The 24,681-nt window shown below is 37.9% G+C and overlaps 1 protein-coding gene across 2 annotated transcripts in view; it reads right to left on the bottom strand.

Annotated features, from left to right (window-relative positions):
* The window catches only part of LOC122409532 (tachykinin-like peptides receptor 86C), a 75,568-nt gene that overhangs the window by 21,287 nt on the left and 29,600 nt on the right, over positions 1 to 24,681 (bottom strand). For both annotated transcript variants that reach the window (XM_043417178.1, XM_043417169.1), the window contains exon 2: positions 12,464 to 12,677. In XM_043417178.1, the coding sequence (XP_043273113.1) occupies positions 12,464 to 12,677 (214 nt within the window). The remainder of the gene's footprint in view (positions 1 to 12,463; positions 12,678 to 24,681) is intronic.

Here is a 24,681-nt window from a genome sequence, read left to right as displayed (position 1 = left end):
TGTGGCGAAAAGGAACGTAGAAAAAATACGTAAATTCGAACCGCATAAAGTCGAGTTTCACCATCGAACAACTTGAGGGAAGATATTCAAGGAGATCACAAAATACACACACGGAAATAATTCTCAAATAAACTATGTCCCAGAACACACAAAAACGACATTGAACCATTCTGGGTTCGCAGGTGGGCTAATAATTTTCTTCGCACAAGCGTGAATGTAAATTTTCCCTTGTACACTGTTAAACTTACGTAAAACGGGACGAAATTTCTCTACCCCAAGAACCGTGGGTAATACCAGTCTAGGGTAATTTGTCATGGCGTAAACGTGATGAGAAGTTAACTCAAAACTTGAAAACAAATAGCGAAAGTTACAGTTAAACGAAATCGTTTATTTTTTAAGATATTTTTTATAGAGTTTGTCACAATGAAGTTCCGTTTGTACTGAACAATGTCGTCAAGGTTACTGAGAATATTTCACTTTAGGGAAGAAACTGTTAGCAAGAAATATTATTCAACTTTAGTTTTACTTGATTCGTTTCTCTTAAAACAGACTATTAAAGATCGTGTTATTGGATTTTCCCAGGAAAAATATACAGAGTAGAAACCTTCCTGTGTACCCTTTCGAATCATCCCGAAGAATCCTACTGCAAATCTTTTGTTTTCTCTCATTTACTCGATTTGGATGAATATTATGCTGTTTAGATAGTTTGACTTTATATCAATTGAACTCGAGGATGTCGAACGAAGGATCGAGACAAACATTTTAAAATAAGCAGGGATATCTGCGGGAAGACGATACGGGTATTCGGGAAAATTCCAGAAAGCATTTTCAGGGTGATCCTCAGAGTAAGCATGACCGTTGAGCGTTCTGGATACGCATCCACAAAAGAATCGATTTGGTCTAACTTTGGCCATTTAGAAGTAAATGTACAGGGCGGTAAAAGAAAATAATATTTCGTAGCGTTTTCGTGATTGGACTTTTCGATTTCTGATTTTCTGGGCATGATGTATCATGCAATATGCTCGTGTCTACTCAAAACTGGTTCCTGGCACTGGAAACAATCGAATCGTGAATGCTTTTGGATTTCCTTCTTCCAAATTAATTTTTTTTTCTTTCGTTTCGACAAATAAAATGCTGATATTTTCCTAAAGTATGACCAATGATATCCGTGGCTTCCTCGACCAGTTACTTCAACCAGTTCTCCATTGTAATCGACCGCGACAGGACCTGAGCAATAATTCACAGTTTGACCTTTGGCCCTGTATTGGATAGGTCGAGAGAGCAAAAGGTAGATCGGGAGAACAATAAGACTTCCATGGGACCCAGAGCCTTTACTTTGAATGTTTTACTATGATAACGATAATAATTCAGTCACAGCTATGAAAAAATGGATGACGCATCCAACAAGAACGACTTCAAAAATTCATGATAGTTGTGTTAGTGGCACAAAAGTTTTGTATCTAGGAAACGACCTTGAACATTACGAACAGCTATGAATTGGAAGTACAAAAAAAAACGACTGCAAGCTGTACTGGAGAGCGGTCATTAAAAAGTTCGGAATTATTCCAGAAGGAGTTTTCCGTTGTGGTTTCTTAATTAATGCCATTTCCGGTTCACCTCAAATACATCACCCGAGAAACTATAATTTGTGCTGAATAAATTTACACGTGAAGCTAATTCTTCATGGGATTTAAAGTAGTTCATGCACGAAACGATTTCGTAAGAAAATCTTGAAATTTACACAAAGTTTCAGTGGGCAGTCGACTGACACGCACATCAAATTTTAAAGGCTTATTGGTTATTGAGATAAACGTCTTTAAATATGAAGATAAATACACAGGGTTATAGGGACTATGAGTAAAAAATCGTTTATCTTTCCATATAACGAATGAACGCTGCTTACGAAGTTTATGAAAAAGTACACAATAACAATGAAGCATATAATGAAGGTTTGGGAAAAAATTCGAGTCGATTGTCTTACTAGTAATAAAGATGTACTACGTTAAAGATTGAACGAAATTGGTAATGAGCACTCGTATAACCTCACATTTATGCTTATTTCGGCATTTTGTTTTTTCTTCGCTTGGCCCATTCCTGTCATAGCCTTCTGTCTTTTTATTAATACTTTTTTCTTGGCCCATTTCCCTTTTTGTTTACTCTTTGCGCTCTTTAACGTAATTTTTTACATAAAAAATTATAATTATTTTCGTGTATTGTAATTTCATTCGCCAAGAAATAAGTTGAAAAAATATATTTACAATTTCGAATTAATAACTCTGACATTAATTTAGAGTGACGGTATCTTCAATTGAGAAGTAAAAATCGAGCCAATTTAGACACCCGCATAAAATACGATCCTTCGGGCATGATCTACCTTAAGACTCGAATTTAAAAATCTCGAAAGCATTTGAATCGGATGTACCAAAGGAGATAAAACAAACGCAAACATGCTTGAATAATCTTGACGTGAATAAAATATATCGATTGTACACTCGAATATCACGAAGTAACTCCACAATCAATTACTTCGACTTGTTGAATCAAGAATATAAGATAATTGCTGTTATCGAGAATGAACTCTGCAACGTTCGATCCCACGCCTGGAGCTAATTGGAAAATACGAAAAGAATGAACAATGAACAATGAATTTTTGATAAAAAACCAAACCGCGCACCCGAGTTTTTTTTCGACGAAGGTATTGTTAATTTATTTTTTTTCCAATGCTATACTGCTCGCCAGGAATACGCTTCATGTAGATTTTATAAAAATAAATTGGCATTTCACGATCACGATAACGACTATATGATCAATCCTCTCTGTTCTCACACGTGAGGTTCGGAACACCGAAAGGCAAATCCTTCGTGTCGGCATTTTCAACAAACCGAAAAAGTAATTTGAAGTCAATTTTTTTTGCTTTTGCGAATAGATTTGGGAATAGTCGAAAAAAAATGTCGTGATTCATTTCTTTTGGACGTGGCCGCGGAAACTCGTGTGTTTTCTACTCATTAAAACTTCGCAGAGTACCCAAGTGAAATGCATTTCCCACGAGAGTTTGAGCTCGGAAAATTGTACATCCGATCTTGCCCAACTGAAACGAAACATTCGATTCCATCTTGCTTCCGAGCGCAAGCTCATCAGATTGGAAACAGTGGGACGAAAATGTTCAGTAAAATTTGTCAATTCTCGAATGAGTTAAGCCTCATTCCGATTGAAAACTCAATAACTGACGGTCAAGTACATACAAAAAGCTAGCACGCACTTAGCATCGGAAAAATAATTTATCCTGATTGCTGGAAATAGCATCGCGATTTTTTGCATCTTTTTTAAGCCGAGTCGCCCGCCCTCGAGTCGAAAACCGTTTTTACGATACCGTGGAAGCCAATCGGTCGCTTCTGATCAAATTTCTCATAACATGGGAAACAATGAGCTCGCTCCCACTGGAATATGCTTCTAGAACCAAGATCCGGTAGCTGCCGCGGTGCATTGCAACATTCTGAACGGTTTTCCACAGAGAAATCGATACGGCACAGCTTTGTGCATCATCACTAAAATTTTCGGCATAATTGCGGGTAATTTTCTCCGTAGTGAAATATGTTCCCGAGGAATCCTTTTTTAGCTCTTTTAGATTTTTGCTCCGAGGAGCATAACTCTGCTCAGAAATGTTTTTAAAAAAATTCGGATGATTTTTTTCGTAGCAAGCAATTTTATTTTTGATCCTACGTGTACCAATGTCGAGGAGAAATCGAGTTTTTGACAACAGCGTATGACGATGCCTTCCACACTCTTTCACAATGCCTAATCGAGACGAGATTAGGCTAATTCGGAAGCTGCCAAAATTTGCAAAACATTGCAGTCCCGGCATTCTCAAGTAGTTCGATCCGCTCCCGATGTCGACATAAATCAAGAATTGCGTTCCAATTTAACGGGACTGTATAAACATTTTGATAGGAATGATGTGGCGATCGGAGGGAAAGAGGCTATCGATTAAATGTCTCGGTAATATTCGTTCCCCCAGAGGATCTCAATACCCATGAACACGTTGGTGTTTTCAAGGACAAAAGAGTAGATACTATGATTACATTCTTTCATGAATATAAAGATGTTTTTTTCATGGCATCGTAATAACGTTTGGAGTATAAGAAATATTTGCAGAAAATTGCAGATTTCCATCTCCGCTCGTTCCCTGAAGTTTATTAGAAATACTTTGAACAATGAAGCTGACCCAATCCAGTAACTTCTTAATGAATGAATATTTAAGAATTGGAATGAAATCGTATTATCGAAACTAATGAAAAGTTGTCGATTCAATCGAATTTCCTCGATAATGAACTATACTGCCAACCTTCTGACAAGCGTTTCATCGTGACGCCACTGTTATCCAGGAGTGTATAGTTCTACTAATCAAAATAACAACTATAAATTGTTAAATATTACATCTTTCGATATTTTTCAAAAACAGCATTCTTAAGGGGTGGGGCGGGGGTGGGGCACACCGTTTCCACAAACCGAGTATGGTGTAATCGTGAATTTTGTTAATATAACAACTTTCCGCAGAGTGAAAAATATCTCAACTTTCGAAATCTCTGTGTAACATTTTTTTTCGATTCTTCACACGACGAAACAATTCGAAGCACGAATCGCAACTAATTGAGAGAGAAAAAAAGTAAAAATACATTCGATAGAAGGGCAAAAACTTCTCACGTGACGCGATTATTGGTTTTCTTGATTCTATAATTGTTATCATGGTGTTGCCAAGGTAATATATTTCTGGCATCGCGTGTCTGGATGAAAAGCTTCTGACGGAGATGGTTAGTGCACGACACCAAAGTACACGTTCAAACAACGGAATATTTTCAATTATATTTGCAACAAGAAAAATTGAATTTTTGTATACACTTTTTAAGGTAAATCAATCCAAAATATGGTATGATTGAGTGACTTTTTTGTTGGTGACGATAATGATCCCACTTCAATAACGTGAAAGTTAAGCATAAAGTTATCACCATGCACAACGTTTTTCCGTGAGTGAAGCGGGCGTACGAATCAATCAAACCAGAAACATGACCAATATTGGTCAATCTTAATTGCTTGTGGAATGGACGTTTATGTAAATATAATACGTTAGGAAATGGGAATATCACGCACGATGAGGAACTTCAAATGAGTCTGAAAGGATATTTGAGGCAATGCTGTACGTTTATGTACACATTACATCTCGTTATGTTGTGCTCGCATAAACTTTATACAACGTTCAACTGGAAAATATGGTAGGATTTCAGCGAGAAATGCTACCAAACTCAGAATGTTCAGAAACTCGCTGAAGGATGTTAAAAAATGACACGAATTCCGAGATGTATTCGTTGGGAAATTCGGAACTCTGCTTAACGATGCTATCTGCTTAAACGTAAGCATCCTTTGAGCACTGATTTGAAAACGCGTGATTCACCGTTTGTCGGCCATACTCGCTGTGCGATAAATGAGATCTCGTCCGTGCTAATTTGTCAGATTTCGATCTAGTTTTGATAAGAATTCTCAAATACCTGATTATAGTCTCGAGTAAATCAGAATTTCATTAAAAAACGATGCATCGCTCAGAGTTTTTATTTAGGCATAATTCAAGATTAAGGAATGCTAACAAAATTGATTGCTGTTCGCATGTTGTTCGAGGAATACAAAAAACATAGAGTCTATTTCCAAACTCTCGGAAATTATTTGAACACCCACTACGTACGAGGCAAGATTCAAACTGCAATCATGAACTAAAAGTTTGACAGTAAAGAAAAACTTCTACACGCCAACTTGAGTGGAGTTCGCGACCGTATTTTATCTTTTTGCAATGAAGACTAATGGCGAATTCAAGCCTAAGTTCCACTCATCTTATTCACATTGGTTTCTTTCACGCACGCTCCATTCGAAAAGACAAATTATAAGTCCATCGTATATCTCGCGGAAAATGACAGTTCAGCTGATAGAAAACTACGTGATTTAAACCACCCACAGAAATACCAATAAATTTTCAGTCAAGTCATTTATTTTCGTCAAACCGTTGGGTATTATTAGAAAAATCATTTTGTGAGTCTTCATTCCACGAAAATTCGTAATTATAGAGAAACGTCACGTTTGTGATTTCATTATCGAACATTTTACTCTCGTCGAATGATAAATCATTGTCGAAATGGGAAACCGAACATCTTGGACATTGAAAACAAAATGGAGATGAATTTATTGAAAAAAGTATTACGAAGAATTACAGAAAAAAACGAGAATTTATTGTAATATTTCTGACAAATTGCAGATTGCTCATTTTGATGAAATATTCCGCACTGTTTATGAACAAAATTGTTACAATTGATATTGAATTGGATTCAGGGAATTATCTACAAATTAAATCATGAAAATCTATCGCGAAACGTCGAGATCTCGTATACTATAGATGTAGGATCCGGAAAACTTCGTTGTCCGTTTCGATTAAATTGAAGCTGGAGCAGATGGAAAAATCTTCGAAATGGCCTGACGGCATGTTCTCCATCCACACAATCTCCGCGATGTTAAATTCCAGCTTCTAAAGATCGACATTTATTTAAAGCAAACTCAAATTTTCAGTAACAAAGAAAAAAAATCATTTCAACATTTCAAATAGTTTGAACAAGCAATTACCAAGACACGGTAAATGCGAGTTGGGAAAAAATTGTTCGCGACTCTCGTGAGGAGGATTAATTATTTATGAAATAACTACAAAACTTTGTACTGAATGTTTAAACTGCGAAAGTTGGATAATGTAGCAAAATGTTCAACTCCGGTGACGAAAAAGACACAAACTGCTTTCGAGGCCTGTGATTATCCACTATCTCTCGAGCGATTATAATTAGTTGGAGTTTCGAAGTTCGTGAGTTCGAGCAGATTGTTTTTTTGGTGAGTTTCATTTGGAATTGTGAAAAATGCAATGAGAAAAACTTCGTGTCGAGGAAGCAAAATCAATAGCGAAATTAAGTTACTTCACGCTTCCTTCACCTTTTTCTTCATCTCGCAAAGAACTTACGATAGTTTGAAATTTCGAGTCCACAGGTAGAGCCGAGGTCAAGTATTGAACGGGGAAAAAGTTCAAAGCTGAAAATCAAGACCCACTGCGCTTTTATACATTCGACAAATACGTTGAATCCACGGATTTCAAAGAAGTGCGAAATTTACTCGAAATTTTGACAGGAGATGCACACGTCTCTCTGGCCGGAGAATCGAACGAAAAATAATGTATGAACGATCAAAATTGGTAAAAGAAATATTAATCGAATGAAATTTTATTCTCTGGCAAACGTTATTAACCCTCTCGGACCGTATGTTGCTTCTACGCAACACGCGCTTCCAGGCCCAATAAAACTGCATCGGTCAGTAAGGTCGGGGTTCTAACTGCCTATTTCCATGAAGCAAGGTTAGATTGCACCTTAGATACTCCTAAACCAAGAGATAAACTGCTTTAACTCATCGAAATATCAATATGAAATCGGCGTTTCATGTTGAGCTGGCGTTGTGTGAAAAGGTGCTTTAGTTATCGCAAAAGAAAAGTGGGTATACATTTTTTTTTCGTACTCCAAACGTTATTTCCTTTCAAAGGGAAGCTAATATGATGTATTTAAGGTATTCGGTGCTAGATTCATTCGTAAATTTTCCTGATTTTGCTCCCCAAGAACTTGGTGCTGCGCGTAGCGAACTTTCCAAAATTCATATTTCCCAACAAAAAAACCGAAATGTCACAATGGATTCAGAAACTAGAAAGTATTTTGAGATAAAATTATGAAGGGAATCATTTTCCGTCAACGCGAAATAGGTCTCGGTCTGAGAGGGTTAAACGCGTTCTCAGTTACAGAAATGTTTGCTCGAGGAAATGAAAAATATAGAAAAAATATGAATTTTCTTCTTCTTGTCAAATAAGAGATTTACTCGTGTCAATAAATATCCTTTTGAATGTTTATGAAACCTTTATCACAAAAGAGCATTATTCATATTGAATATGTATAAAGGAATTTCTTTTTATATTCATGGTAAACATCTGTGGGTGTATATTTCACAAAAAACATAAAATTTTTCTCTCCTTCATAACGAATCGCCTATCCTGAAGGAGCGAGCAAAGGGAAAATCAGAATCGAGGGTTGGGACATTCGCACAAGAACGTACTATCAAAAGAACCCTCCATCTCCCGCCTAGAAAGTTTCCTAGGTACCTCCTCAGGGTATTGTCAGGCTGCCATGCTGCCTTGGTAGGGCGCTTGTAAGGCCACCTGATGACGCCCTGTTCCAAAATGTTACGCCCTGAAACAAATGGCCGTGACCAGGTTGCTTGGTCAGGCCCGAATAAGGCGCCCTGGTCCGGGTCGGTTGACGTTCGTTTACAGACCCTGATCAGGTTATCTGACCGGGCGGTGATCAGGGTTTTCGACTAGGCTACTGTCAGGTTGTCCTACATGAAAATCTCGTGCACATAGACTTCTAGAAGACATCGTTATTTTATTAATCTTTATTAAATCAATCATGTAAATTATAAGTCTTTTTTTGAATATTCTGACATGTGTAACCTATAATTTAATAATTATGTTTTATAAACTGTCAAATTTGAGGAACGTGTGGATAAAGAGTATAATTTTATATTCTTAAAAATACGCGTTTATTGGGCATTTTTTTAGCGTATCGCCCGATTTCCGTTCCAATCCTTGGCATTGTTGATGACTCTGCCAACAGCTTGATCAAAATCTTTGACGCTTACGGATTTCTTCTCGTCGCTGGCGAATTTTTTCGGGCTATGTAAATCTGTGAAATATTGAACAATAAAATAAAATGATTGGTGTGCTAAGATTGGCACAATTTTAGAATTTCTAAGAGAAAAATCACAAATTTGTATCAATAATTCTCTCAACACAATTTTTGCTCGTTTGTATAATGTCAACAATTCTAATTCGTTCATATAATTAATGCAAATCACTTTAAAATTGTACATACCTTTTGTAAATTTACGCATAGAGCGATATCTTCGCATACGCATACGCGCCTTATACCGACGTTGGTCATCTCGATTCATTTCAACTTATGTTCAGATACAATTTTTTTATTGTTTGATTTCAGTTGAAAACTTGTCACTCGGATCTTTTATAAAATACGAATAGAATAAAACTTCATCAAATATATGGAAACTCACTTTGAAAATCACTTGGAAACTTGTCACTCGGATCTCGTACAAAACACGAATGGAATATAACTTATTCACCATCTATTCGAATACGCGTTTGTGCCAATCATAAGGCAAGCCTTGGAAGGACCTAATAGAACAAGTACTGTCAAGGCAGTATTGTGGTAGATTCCAGCTGGAATCTCATAAGGATTTCCACATATGGCGTGATTAAGTCGAGCCTGAGCAGGACCTGAATGAGATAACGGTCAAAAAGGCCTTATCTAGGCGAACCCGATCAGGGCCATTTTAGATTAGGCTGTTTTGGAAATTATTGTGGAAAACCTTATAGCGGCCACATCAGGCTTTTAACAATAGGATTGCCCGTTTCAAAACCTGATCATGACCTCATCATGAACAGGTGAACCCTAACAAATTTCTAGGCGGGCTGTTTTCTCCGAGACGTAAAGAAGTCGTCGAACTCGTATGAGATAGTGCAAATAGGTTCTGTGTCCCTCGACGTTTGAATTTTTATTGTTCGAACAATAACATCGACAAAACAATAAATTTCTGGTAAACGCAGGCTGCGGAATTGGGATTTCTATTTTTTATTGTGTATCTAAATCCTTAAAACCGTGAAAAAGTGGTCAATGAAAGTGAATTTTTATTGACCATTCCGCACAACAATTTACGTCTACGCGCCCACACGTAAAAAAAGATTTAAACACAGCAATAAAGTTCGTAATAAATACCTGTAGACCCTTAATTTAAGGGGTTTATCACGATTTTCAACGTTTCAATGCTTTCAGGCATCGCCTGGGGTTATTATTACCAACTTTGATCAAGCCAATCGCTCCTCTTTTCAACTGCGATTAAATCCAGAATCAAGGGATATGCTCATATCTCCAGTGATCCTTAATCCAAAGGTTTTTATTCTGAAAACATTGTTGCACTATCAACATAGCAGGATGTTGATACCAACAATTAACGCACGCATATTCCATTATACAACCTTAATTAACTTCATTATCTCGTTTTCCGAATCGAATACCGTCGAAATTTTGATGCGCTCAATATTTACCACCGCCTATTGTGAATAAGCTAATAAAGTATCAAACTATCGACAATGGTCTCCCTCGAACATACGTGAAGAATATTTGAATCTATACCGTTCGCATTCCAAGGATGAAAACTCCATCATCTATCACGATTAGAGGAAAACGCCCAGTCGTCGGCCCCGTGCTAGTAATCGGCCTCTGCCCAGGCTCTGCGCTAGTGAGAAGAGTGAGGGAAACTCGTTTTACATCCTTTTCGAACGTACGGGACCATGACTGTTGGTATTTGGTCGGAGAGCCTGTGTTTGCTACTCCAGTTTTGCGAATTTCTTGTGAAAAAAAAATACGATGACGGAGAGAGTTTTAAACGAGAAATAACATTGTGTGCGAGCGTTCAGTGTTTTCAGTATCAACGAGGGGAATATCGAAAATTGTACGTTGGAATACCCCAAAGTGCTTGCGAGAATTATCAGTTATTTCTCGACAGCTACGTTCTGCAGTGACATTCTACATCGGGATATTAAAAAATACCAAACTCCTGGTGGTCGGAATTGGGATGGAAAAAATAATCATCAAAATTTCATAGTGCATCGCCGTAGATTATCTGGTCGACGATCGCGAGGTCTGATTATTTCCTAAAAATATTCATCGCTCTTTCAACCCGTCAAATTAGCAATCGAAGACGAATGAAAAGTAATTTGCGGTTCGAATACTCCGAATCACACGCGACGAACGAGGGTAGGAATTTCGATGCTGCCATTCGTGGCTGTATGATCATGTATAACATAGCCGCGGCGAGTTTTGCGGTCGGTAGACTCTCGGGCAAAGTCGCTTGAATGTATAATGAAACTTATTTACCGCAATACATTTGCCTTGGCAAACTGATGGCTATTTCCAACGAACACGCCATGTTTTGAGGGCACAGTTCTACCGTGTATTCGCCGGAAAACGCGAGGCGGCGAAAACTCTCCATTTTTTACCGGAGTGAGTAAATCATTTGAAAAAAGCGCAAATAGTTGAGGAGGTCGGTGCGATGACTAACGATTCTTAGACTCGAAAAAAGTGAAACCGAGTTTCTTCAGACTCGTTCAAGTTCTGTCGACAAATAAACAACGGAGTGATTCTCAGAACGTAGTACAGTTTTTTGGAGTCTTCCCATTCCGAATGAAATATCGGCCGCGATAAATAAATTCGCACATGAAGGACTTAGGGATGGAAATAAATGATTCGCACGCTTTTTTATTTTTTTTATTTTTCGCAATCTACTGCGTGATAAAGCCTACCAGCGCTCTGTGGTACCAGAGAAAAAAGGCATTTCATGCATTTCCGAGTATCTCGTTGATCGTTAAATTCTCTGAGTTGGATAAAACGTACGCTAAGCTCTGCTAACTGTCTACCGACCATATTCTTTTATATCTTTTTCAATTGAAGCTCCTCTTAAGCGCGAAAAGTGCTAGTGCAATGTCTAGCTCGATACCATGCCATTCGGAGATCATTTGTCAGCTCACAAAGATCGAAACGTCGACGCGAGGCTTTTTCACGAAATGCTCGCAGTTATTTCAAACGGAGAGAAAAGCAGAGTGCGATTTTCGAGCTCTGAAAGTCGTTTGTAGAAGCAAAGGGAAAACAAAAACGTGGGGGATTTCCTGTCACACTATGTACTTGAAAAGGGAACAATTACGCAGCTCCTCTCGTTTCACCAAATTGAGTTGCCACAAACGATAAACCTTTGCTCTTCTCGACACTTGAATAACGTTTATTAGTTTTTTACTTTTCTCAAGTGCATTTAACTCTTGCTCGCTGGTTTTTTTTCCGCTTTTTAGGAGAGCTGTTCATTAGCTATTCGCAGGAAAGCGAAATGGTGATGGAGAAAAGCCCGTCACGGAGTTTGTGCCCTTAACAGGGAAACTGGAGCCTCCCTATTCTTGATCTCGTTTAATTGCGACACAAAAACGAAGTTATTGTTCTCTATGGACTTGCCGCCCGAAGCTCTTGCACTTGAACGATCTATCACGGAAGTTCTGTTACCGACGTGAAAGAGGGTCGCGTTTTTGCTTTACGAAATGTCGTCCGAGATTGCGGGATCTTGGTAACGAACTTTGTCAAATTGTCGAGGGAGACACGCATCAATATTATCAAATTTTCACATTCGATTGATTCGGATCTCCAACAGTAAGTAATTGATTCAATTTTTTCGATGAACTAAAAAAATCGTTATTTTTCACAATTTTTTATAAACAAATAACCAAACTGACCTGTCAAATGATATTACGACGAGGGTGAAGACACTCGATGCCACGGTGACGTTTGCCACGAAATTGTTGACGGTGCAGTAAGCCACCCCGAAGGGCCAATTGGAGTCGAGCATAAAGATGAAATTGAAAATGCAGTTGAGCAAGGACATCATCAAATCTGCTACCGATAGATTCACCAATAGGTAATTGGTGACAGTGCGCATCCTTCGGTGCGCTGAAAAAATTTATGCGTGTACGTATAACTTACAGGTTCCAAGTATCAATGCCCTCGTCGAAATAAATGTCAATCTAAAAATTAAACAACCAACAGAATCATCCAAAGGTATTCAAATGTCACGGAGCTTCAAATTTTTAATGCAATATGAAAAATGAGAAAGTATTCTTTGCGTTATGATGTGTAATTTTTGGTGAACAATACTGCCAACAATACGTGACCCAGCGCGAGTCAAAGTGCACGAAAAATCCTTAAACTCTACGAAAATTTTGAAATCGTGACAGGCTCTACCTGAGTTTGAATTACAACGAAGTCAATTCAGTAATAACGCTCTGATGTGTAGCTTTTGCGTACTTGCGTCCAATCTCCCATTTTTTTTTTTTTTTATCGATCAGAATAAACAAGAATTTGTCTTCGGCTTTCAAACGGGAGCCCCTTTTCAAGATTCTTATAAGATATCAAGACAAATCACATGCTATTTGCTTTTGTAGCTTCCAACGAGAAGTTGACCCTTTGTGATTCATTATACCAGCGTCTGCGTCAATCAATTAGAAAGTCCGAGACGACCTTGGCTCGTGGGTCTTGACGTATGGGTCCAACATTCTGTGTAACTTTGAACAACAATTGATTCGACGTGAATGTTAAATTAATGCCCTATGAGTTAACCACGTAGCATGAGAAAATAATTTTTTCACCAAACACTGAATTCTTCTGGAATTACTCAAGTGAACTAAATTCAAACAATGATTCATTGATTGCTATTAGCTAGGTAAATAGATTGATCCAAACGAGACTCGTATCGTGAATAATCTGTGAAATGTCAGCATGAATGGTCCTATGAGTGTTCCTGCTTGCGATCAATAATATGGGTGATTAAGACGGTAGAATGAGGTTCGAGCTACCAAGAAATTCAGTGTGATCAGGAATACTTCATTAGCTAAATTATCGACGCAATTAAACGGCCGTAGAGTCCCTTTAGAGAAATTTTAAATGGAATAGAACCTCCTACATGAAAAATAAACTACGCGAAGGAGTTTCTGCGAATAGAATAATAAGTCAGTCAAGGATCCTTCCGAAGAATAAGGGACGAGGGGCGCTTGAGCTCTCATTTTTTAGCAGAAAAGTCTGCTATTGTTAGGTCGATTAATGATGTCGTCGAGCGTATGGAATTTATAACTGCATGGAGTTCTCTCGATCGAAAGAATCGTGAGCAGTATTCGGATGATTTGAAGTATGATTAGCTTCTCAAAGGACCATTAGAAATCCGATTCCAACAGGAAAAAATCCCAACGATGCACTTATAAGCTACTTGCTCATTTAAGTATCACTTCGTATGATAATGCTGTTGGGGCAGATGGGAACTTTATCGAATGGAGCCTTCCAACACGGATTCACTAGCAAACGAAAATGAATGAAAGCCGACCTCGCCGATAAAAATATGGAGTGGCACATGGAAATATTGAAGAAAACGTTCGCAGAGTTCTCATTGTTATTTTCGGTAAGCCTTTCTCATAAGATCCCTCCCTCATATTCGAAGTAAAACACTTTAAATTTTCGCCTACGGATTCGCCCCGGAGGCTGTATGTCGGAATTTTTTAAGGTGGTACACGCACGAAACGATTCTCTTAAGAAAATCCTTGAAATTTACACAGAGTTTAAATGAAAGATATCAAGTGAACTGAGACCCATATCAAATTTTAAAGGATTATTGGTCATTGAGACCAACGTATTTAAATATGAAGAAAAATACACAGGGTTTTAAGGACTATGCGCAAAAAAACGTTTTTCTTTCCATGTAACGAATGAACGCTTCTTACGAAGTTCATGAAAAAGTACACAATAATAATGAAGTATATAATGAAGGTCTAGAAAAAAATTCGAGACAATTGTGTCTTACTAGTAATAAAGATTGTAATAAAGATACCTTAAAGATTGAACGAAAATGGTAATGAGCACTCATATAACCTCACATTTGCATATTTTGACATTTCTTCGTGGCTTGGCCCATTCCTGTCCACAGCCTTCTGTCTTTTTATTAACATTTTTTTCTTGATCCATTTCCCTTAGTGTTTATCCTTTGCCCTCTCCAATGCGATTTTTGACATTTGTAGTATTTTCGCCAGGGACGAATGAAATTTGGGATTCAGTCAGCGATGGATCCCCAGCAATTAATGGCTTATAATTTCATTCGCCAAAAGATAAGTTGAAAAAATGTATTTACAATTTCGAATTAATAACTCTGACATTAATTTAGAGTGACGGTATCTTTAATCGAAAAGTAAAAATCGAGCCAATTTAGACACCCTTAAAATACAATCCTTCGGGCATGGTCTACCTTAACTAGATTTTTCCTTGATGGAATTCTTCGGTGCATATGTTCGTGGAATCCGATCGATCGGAACCCTGCAGGGTCAAGGATGCCGGGATCCTATGCACGAAGTACCATAGCATTTCTGTACTGTTACTACAGCTATAACTAAGATCAATAATTTAATCCAGAATTGAACAGAGAATATGGTGGTCATAATCAACCATTATGAGCGCCAATGCGACTAACTCCATCGAAATCGATGAATCCGCTTATTGAATACGGTATGTCCCGTTGTTTCAATACACACAATTGATCCTTTCGTGTTCCGCAAATGTGAATGGCTCTGTCCTGTTATTAGATGCACGTTTCATGGATAAGCGAGAATAACCGATGCGCGACGACCATCCGAGTGTACAGGATCCTCCAAAAATCATATTCGACATTTATAAGATCTGCATGAAGCGTTGAGTTTTGAGAGTAAGCCGCTTTTTATGTGTGGCAGCATTGGAATCGAGGGGTTTCTTCCAGTATTTATACATCCGAGTGAATCCCGAATGACGCTCCTGAATCAATGCGTGATTCAGGAGCGTGAGTTCACTGACAGGAGGAGCGGAAATTCCGTGATAAATTTCTATTCGATTTCCGGGTTTTTGTAAGTTTGTAAGTACATTCTTTTTTCTAGGGCTATCGCGAATGTTTATGCGGTGCGTTTGAGTGGAAAAAAGCGGTATGGAATCGAGGCTACAGGATGAAAAAATTTCATGGCTCTCCTCCTTTTCGAGCCTCCTATCAAGCGTGCTTCGTTTTTATGAACCGTTGCTATAAATTGATTGGGTACTTTGGCACATCGTCGGAATAACGTACCGCTTCGTAAATCAGAGCACGAAAGTTTTCACACTTTTGTACATGCCGAGCGGCAACCAGAAGAAGATTTAATGAGGGGAGACGGATTGGGTTGGAAGAATTGTTGGTCGCGTTATTCGTCGGATTTCTTGCTCTGTTATTGAAACTTATTCCACAAGTGGAGCGAATTTCCGCTCAGCACCTGGCTCAGCTTATCGAAATTTGGCAAAAACTACGAAATGGAAAAACACACGCCCCGTAAGTCAGCAAAGTTTGTTGAAATCCTTGTTTTTACATGGCACGTGCTGAGCATAAAGATAGTAACAACGCTGACGTAACGTTCCACGCCGCGTGTCCTAATTGTCATTGTACGCTCGGGAAAAATACAGATTGCATGTGTAGCTTTGGTCCTGGAATTATGTTTTCTGATACCACCGACGACACTGCATGTGCCTGATTGAACATGGTGCGCCGAACGGCGGTGGCAGGAAATTCCACGTATTTCATTGTACGTGCGCACCACCGCGAGGTTGTTATTCATGCAAATCTATTCATACCTACGAGCCAACATTCGTGGAACAACGCTTTTTATTTAAAGCATTTGCGAAATGAATAAAAACTAGATATGGCATCACTTCAGTTTAAGTTTCCTGCGTCTTCAATTCCACATTAATTTTAGCATAAGTATGTGAACGTTTGTCATAGAAGCTCCAGTCAACCACAAACTTGAATACCGATTCCAATTTCTATACATCAAAGAGCAGCAAACGTTAATGAGATGCTTTCGTTGTCAATGGCTATTATTCAAGTTTCATTATCCAATCTCTCTCCCTCTTCTCGAAGGTGAACAATACAACTGTCTTCAAAAGCTTATCAATTGCGGTACAATATTCATTTTCAACCTCAAGAGAGACCCTCATACTTCATTTTATTGAGGGCACCTACGCGGTTGGCTTTCGATGCAAAGCCGCAAATTGTTTTTTCTTGCTCCCCTAGCCGAAAGTACGCACTTTCCGGCCGCATTTCAGGCCGGGAAGAGCATTTTTCGTGGCCGGCTAACTCGGCTAACTTCAGTGTGCTCTGACGATATTTTTGCGGCCGGTGATCCTTTAACATTTCGATATATGAATGTGAAGCCTGTATTCGTTGCCATGATTTTGTTTATTCGTTGCCAAGCATCATTATTATTTGCTTCAAGCGGGCGCGTATAGCGTAGCTTTTATCATTCATGTTATGCGCTATACTGCCATAAACCGGGACGAATAACATACATTTGTTCGTTCAGATGCGAAAACAGAAAATAATGTAACCGAACTAATAAAATGAATATGGTCGTCCGGAATAATGTTGTATTTCCAAATTCCAGGTTCATAGGAAAGCACATATTCATATAAATTGTCAAGTATAGCGGGAAATATTCATATATAAAAATTGTTAACTATCATGGGACTTTGAATCAGACATGTATCAACGAATTATTTATTTGTACTAATAATATTGTTGTATCATTGTGTGATATTTTGTGTGTGTTTTTTTACTTTTTGTTTATGTTTTTAATGCCCGCCCCGACCAGCAAAACCTCGGCTTCGCCTCGGTCCTGCAAAAGTCGAGCGGGCATCCCCCCCCCCCCCCCCCCTCCTCGCAATTGCTAGTAATTATTGAACGTACTTTCGGCTACGGGATCAAGAAAAATAGTATACAACCCACGGCCCAAATGTTAGATGCCCTGGCATGTGCGACATGAAGGCCTCGGCTTCGCCTCGGCCTTCATATAGCACATGCCAGGAAATCCAACTTTCGGGCCTAGGGTCGTAATATACTATTCACTAAATAGTGATATTCGTCGTTTCACATTTTCTTGCTCTTTCTTAGTTAGACAAACCTTTTGCGGTGCACAACTGTCTTGATAAGATGCTCTTTTATATGCTAGAGAATACTATAGATTTTTTCGAATTCGACGCTAGAGACTAGAAACAATTGTAATAAGCCCGAATGAAAGGGCGTTACAAACCGATGCAGTTCGATGGAAAATTAGAGCATTTCGTTTGAATGAGACTGATGAGCGCAATATCGTCATATGATGCAGAATTATTATATTTCGTAGGTCATCCTCACTTTCCTCAGTAATTATTTCCCTCTGTGCCATTGTTCCTTTTCTCATCCCATTTTACGTATATTTCGTTAAGTCTGTATCATCATAATTCACGGTAATATCAAATTGTTTTAATTTTCAGTTTAACCAAGATATAATAAACGATATAAAGTCAAATCTTCAGTATCTACACTATATTTTGACACAAAAATTTATCACAGTGATTCGTTGAGGCAAAATAAGCGTATTTGACAATGAGATATTCGCGACGATGAGTACATTCATTCAGAGCAGTGGTTTCGCATTGAAATTTAGTTTAGTTGCATTTTGTTGCAGTGACGAGTTGGTGAGTTGGAAAATAAATGAAATTTGGAATACGCAATTAGGATTATACAAATCTGCACAATTCACGTGGTTTGGTGAACTGTTCGAGGAAACACTGACTTCGTAGGAGGGAAGAAATTAACAAAGAGTTCCCGATGAATTTCTCCGTGGCTTGTTTCATTTCACGTCAATATGAATCATGCCACATTGCTATTTGTGCGGCTGCGATGATTGAAAAATGTAATTTTGTAAAAGGTGCATTTGCAACAAAATTATGAAATTCACAGTCCCATGTGTTTGAGAAATTTGCGGAATTCGTTTGCTCGAATATTTCATACCGTAGATGATATGATCGACCAGAGAGAATTAAAAAATTCCTGAAACATTTTACAATAGCCCATTCGATGCATGAGCAGGCTACGATCTCAACCAGCGAAGTAGTTACGTGTTTCAATATAAAATCACGTTCTCCGAATCTCCGATAAATTGAAGTGATTGCACACGCGGAACAAAATTGAATCTCGAATGAACTTCCGGGAAAGTCCGACCTTTGACTGACCTCACATTTTGCACGATCGGAACGTTTAATGTTTCAAAAACCGTGGCAAAAGATTTTTTGAAAATCGAAATATTGTCGAAGTTCCCACCGTTTCACCCTCAATCATTGTGCAAATCTACGTTCGATAAAAAAAGTTTGGCTGCTGATATTTCGTTCAAATTTTAAATCGAATGATTCATCGGTTTACAAAAATTATGTGCGCGAAGAACGAGAATTATTGATTGAAAAAAGATTCGATAACGAAAAAGTGAGTGTCGTGTCTCAAGGTTCAATTCCGCATTGCTCCAATAATGGATTGATGAAAAAATAAAATAATTCCAAATTCTTTTGGTGGCTTACTGAAAGGAAAACCGCAAAATTACTCTTGACATGGGAAAGTGCAGTGAGTCGGACCCGTACGCGCAGCCGCCTCCAAGTTTTACACAACGTTACAAAAGTATCGAGTGTACTTTGAGACACTATCGTATATCAATATTTGGTGAAACGACCTGCATGTCCACACAGCTATTAACCCAATCCATAATGAAAATATGCATCTAGAATCCCGGGAAACGATTATGTAACCGTTCGGAATATGTTCTCAGGCCGTATTGCATATTCAAAACAAAATTAATCGTGGCTGATATACGAAGAAAACGAGGCCGAAAATTCTAGAGGAAAGTAATAGTTTTATTTTTTTTTTTAATTTATTTATATTTTAATTTTATTTATTAATATTATTAATTTATTAATTATTTATTAATATAATTTAATTTATTAATATTAAATTATATAATAATTTAATAAAAGAAAATTAAAAAAAAAAAACTAGAAAATAATAATATAGTATCTCGGGGACAGTACTGGATTGCAGCTTTAATTCGAAGAGCAGTGATAAAAATACGTTTTATTCAAAAGACTCAAGAGTTTTTTTCTCTATAAGCATAGTAAAAAATGTTTTCAGTCACTTCAAATGTTTATACTGTAAAGTGTGCTCGGGCAACACTAAAAAAAACTATAACCATGGTAAAATGTCACGCGTATTCGGTGCATGTATATTCGTGTACTTGTCATAGAATTGACTCTGCTGACAGTTTCCGCTTATCGGTAAGTGCTAGTCTGACGTGAGGAATATAACACTCGAAAACGAAACGAAACATAGTTCTCACGTGCATAACTTTTTGCTATCCACATAAAGCTGTTTAGCATTGAAGGGACGAAAAGTTGCAAAATTCAAAAAATACTATGCTCTTTGTAATCGGTGGCTAAATACTTTGAAAATTCTCGAAAAATAATATATTCCTCACTATATAAAACGAATCCGTTTTCTCCGCGTGTATTACGATTATTATTGTCGTATTTGCTATAGATCTGCATTATAAAATAAGCAACATTCACAAACATATAAGGCTCAAGATATTTTCATCAATATCATTGATCACAAGCGATGTCAGTCTCGATTAAGTGTGAAATTGCTAGGCGTGGGTATCGCAACTGGAAAATCATGATGAGTGAATTATTTCATCGCGCTCAAAATGCCTTATTCGCAGCGAGTTTATTGAACGTGAAGAATTCAAGGTGATGGTTGGCCGAAGGATATTGCGAGAAGTGAAATAAAGGTTTCAATAACAAATTTATCATTGTCGCGTGAATGACGGAAATGCAGTAAAGTGGTGAGTATGCTCGTTTTGATATGCTACTGCATGGAATATTCTGGTATTTCAGAGTAAAATGCAGTTTCTGCATGCTAACGGCTTTCTTGAAATGTAAAAGTTGAAATGAAAGTGTGCTTCACTGTTGTGGAGATGGATAAAGAATATTGTGAGCATGAGAAAATCATGTTTAGCTACTAAATTGAATCTGCAATTTGCTGCAAACGACAAGGAAATATAATAAATGAGAGAAGCATTCAGAAAAAACTGGCTACCGATATATCCGAAGCAGGAACCTCCACATTAAAGTTAGACTTTGTCAAGCACATAATTAATACGTACTTGTTTCTTGTTTCACTTACACAAAACAGTCGTTCCTTTTACGGTTCAATAATTCAGTTATTGATCATCGGAACTGGGTCGTTAACGTCGATCAGATTTAACGATCCTTCGAAGCTTAATTTCGTGGCAGTAAAAAACATCTCACGCGTCTGACATTCACTGGAAGTCTGTCCAAATATTTGATACATTCTTCAATTTTGATATCGTTTTTTTGCCAATCTCTTTTGACATGCTAAAATTCACGGTTATCTAAGGTTGAACCTTTTTTTACGACTTGTAACAAAATTGGGTAACAAAAGTTTCTTTCGCGTCGAATGTCGAATTCAAGCTCGAAATCAAACCGCTCCTCGACGGATCTCGGATAAATTTCAATTGAGGGTATCCAAAAGTTCTCGCTTCACAAGCACTCTTATCCCAGACTTTTTTTCTCTATAAAGACCGCTGAAAAACAGTAGCGCATATGGAGAAAATCGTACGAGTATGTTTGAGTGAGAGAAAGGATTTTTCTCAAGTCTCAAATAACTTGGTAGACGACCTTCGGTGTTGCGTGTTATGCCTGACTATTTGACGTTCTAAAGTTGGGGTTCTTCGGGACGTCAGCTGTCACTGATCGCGATTACGTGAAAAAAAGTGAGAAGAAGCCGCACAAACCAAACTGAAACGCACGTCAGAAAAGTTTTCATAAAATAGTGAAATTTATTCGAGATTTTAGTGGAGGATATTTTTAACCCTTAGATTAGGAAGTGCATTAATCAGAAAATTGATGCATGAATTTATTGAAAAAAAATCTAATGCATGTGACGCATCGATTGCGATGCGGGATTTCGTTTTCACGGAATTTGAAGACTTTACGATCCAACAAAATTTATTCTGTTGAATCAACCATTGATTATTTGTAGTTTTCCTGCCACAGTTGATGTGTACAGATTTTTGGTTGGATCTTGAGAAAATGGCTGAAAAAAACATTTTGTTGCTATAACTATCGATATTTGGTTGATTTCTTAGGATATTTAATCAGCTGATTAAGATTTTGTACCAGCAAATATTCCGATTTATATTATTCGTGCTATCGAAACACCAAAAAGGTTGTTCGCCTTACAAAAGCATATTTTGTTACGTTACACAATGATTTTTCTTAAAAAACAAAAAAATGTTTAGTCATTCGCATTCTCAGAGACAAACAGAATATTTTGTTATTGTGTAATGCTTCGTAAGAAAGATAATGAAATTATTGTATGTCATGTTTGCGATCACAAAGAAAAATAATGTAAAAAATGTTCCATAGAAAGGCTTTTGTCGTGCAATGGTGACGCATTATCAGGAAATTGGAAAGGTGAATTGTTGAGTTATTGAATTAGTGAAAACGACATGAAATTTTGTCCCCAACCACTGCACTGAGATTGTTCTATTGCGAGAGAGTTTATACTCGCAGTGAGTGATCGTGACAGCATTTTCAATATTCTCGTCCCAAGACATTGCCACCAAATTTCTTGATCTCGGAAACCACGACGAGGCTCGAATATGAATATTCAGAAAAAGGATCAGAAATCCAATTTGTTCAACAATTTCTTGCGCTCAATATTATGTGGCATGGTTTTCAAGAAGATCGCATCTATTTCTTGTTTTTTAGAAATAATTTTGTGCTAATAAGCGACATGAAAAATGGGCAAACATGTGCGAGATGATTTGTAGGTAATGAGATAATCCTAATGTTCCGTGGACTTTCGACGATAAGTGCGTGGATTGTTATTACTGGAGCATATGGCGGAAACTTTGAGACTTTCAAAGTTACCAAAGTAATAGTACACTCACACCGGCTCGAGTGAACAAAAATAGTTATCGACCACGTCATCACGTCCCTCCAAAATGGCTATTCACTTAGCTAAATCAACTCCGAGGTTCAACATCTTGCGCACCCTCTCAAAGTGAAAAAACTTTTTATCCCGTGTGTTTGGATTCCAAACTTTCTTTCTCCTGTAACCATCTCATTTTTTTATATTTTATTACATTTTTACTTTTTCCAGTTGCCTCAAGAGTCATTCCGTTTCCGCTGACGCTATATTTTCCACGTTTTCTATACGCGACTATTAGCGACGAGATAAATTTATGTCGTTTTTTATAAAATCGCGATAGATTCGCGAGGCTGATCCACCAACTCATCTTCTCTGCTAATAAAAATCATCTCAATGCTTGACGGACATTGTGAAATATTTTTCACAGACCCCATATTCGAACCATTGGTCGTTATCAAAGTGCTACGATCAATGCTCATTCAAGCATTGAAAAAAACCGTCAGCAATACTCTGGAGTCCGAAAAAACTAACGAATATGAACACTTCTTGTTTCTTAGTCCAATTTTTGAGTTGCTGATTAAAAATTAATCGCAAACAAGCAGGATTAACCGAGAAGAAAATGAAACGGCAGGATCAACGTTGACGGTAAATTACCGGAGTTGGATACATTATTCAGCCTGACTTTGTCGTCTTCGGGTCATAAAACGCGTTTGTACCTTTGAAATTATTTCAACTCTGATGCCGACCGTTGTCCCTGAACTTTGATATTCTCACGAAGAAGATATTCTCAGAGTGGAAATCAACCTTAATGCGGATACGTAATAAGTAGGAGCGTATGGAGTGAGGAAACGAAACGTGCTTTATATTCAGTGAAAATAACATCAGCAAAACGGTCCGCGCAATATTTCGATCATATCTGACACGTGCACCAACGCTTTTTCTTATTCAATTTGAACATATCTTGTATACCTCGAGGCTCAATTTCCTCAGAGGCTTCGCACCTTTACAAAACGTCGCAAACAAACGAAGTTGGACTTCGTATTCAGGGTTTCCCTTTTCGAGAGCTTCCCCCATCGAGTCATAGAAAAGGAAAATGAGGTTTGTTGACAGACTGTGAATGCCGACGCTGGTTTATCAAAAGAACATATCTTTTTATCAAGTGAAAAGCATTTTATCGATTATTTAATTTCCTGGAAGTGGTACGGTGTTTTAATATCAGCAAAGTTGGTCTTGCAGAAGGAGGCAAAGATAATTACACCGATGGAATACGGCAAGGGCTAAGGTTCGATACAACGTTTTTCTTCGCGAGAAAAGTCTCATGAGAAAGTAGCACGAGTGTTAAAGAGAGAAAATTAGTTTTCATTGAAAAAGTAAGAATCTCAAAGGAACTGCGTCAACGAAATTCCACGATCGCATCACCGGTCCATTCTACATTAGACGACGAACAACGGACCACGATCAGGTACGGATAATGACGCAGGAGTTTGCGGGAACGTCGTTGCCAGTATACTAGTAACCCAATGCATTTGGATTACCGCACACTTCGCATCAAGAAACTTGTGGTATAACCTGGAATATGAAACGAAGGTCATCCTCCGAGGATTCTGGTCACGAGCGATACCTTTTATTTCGAGCAAAATCTAATTATGAACGTCTCCGTACCGAGGATTATTGCAACGCCGGCAAGACCCACTTTCTGTAACTATATGCGCTTGAAAATTCGAATGATAAGCCACGAGTAATAAAAAACTGATGCACACATCGAATTGCACGGTACGTTAATTAGTGCGAGGGATGGTTTCTTCGTGGATTCGAAAATAAAACATCTATCGGAGCTCACGTCCACCCCAAGGCTTTTAGGGAAACCCTTATGCGCCGCAATAGCGTTGGAATTTCACCATTTTCACGTATACGACATCCGAGATTTTAGATTAAATTTGTCCAATTTTATGCCCATTTGGAAATACCAGTGCGAAAAATCCGATCACGTTCTCCTATCTATCGTTTAACCATACGTCAATTATAAAAAATAAAACATTCGCGATCAAGATTCCACGATCAATCCGCGGCTCGAAGATGCTCCAATTCGATTTTCCATTCATTATAATG

This window comes from Venturia canescens, chromosome 1 (genome assembly GCF_019457755.1).
Source record: "Venturia canescens isolate UGA chromosome 1, ASM1945775v1, whole genome shotgun sequence".
Taxonomy (NCBI): domain Eukaryota; kingdom Metazoa; phylum Arthropoda; class Insecta; order Hymenoptera; family Ichneumonidae; genus Venturia; species Venturia canescens.
The sequence above is the reverse complement of the archived record's forward strand: the minus strand, read 5'-3'. Positions and strand labels throughout refer to the sequence as shown.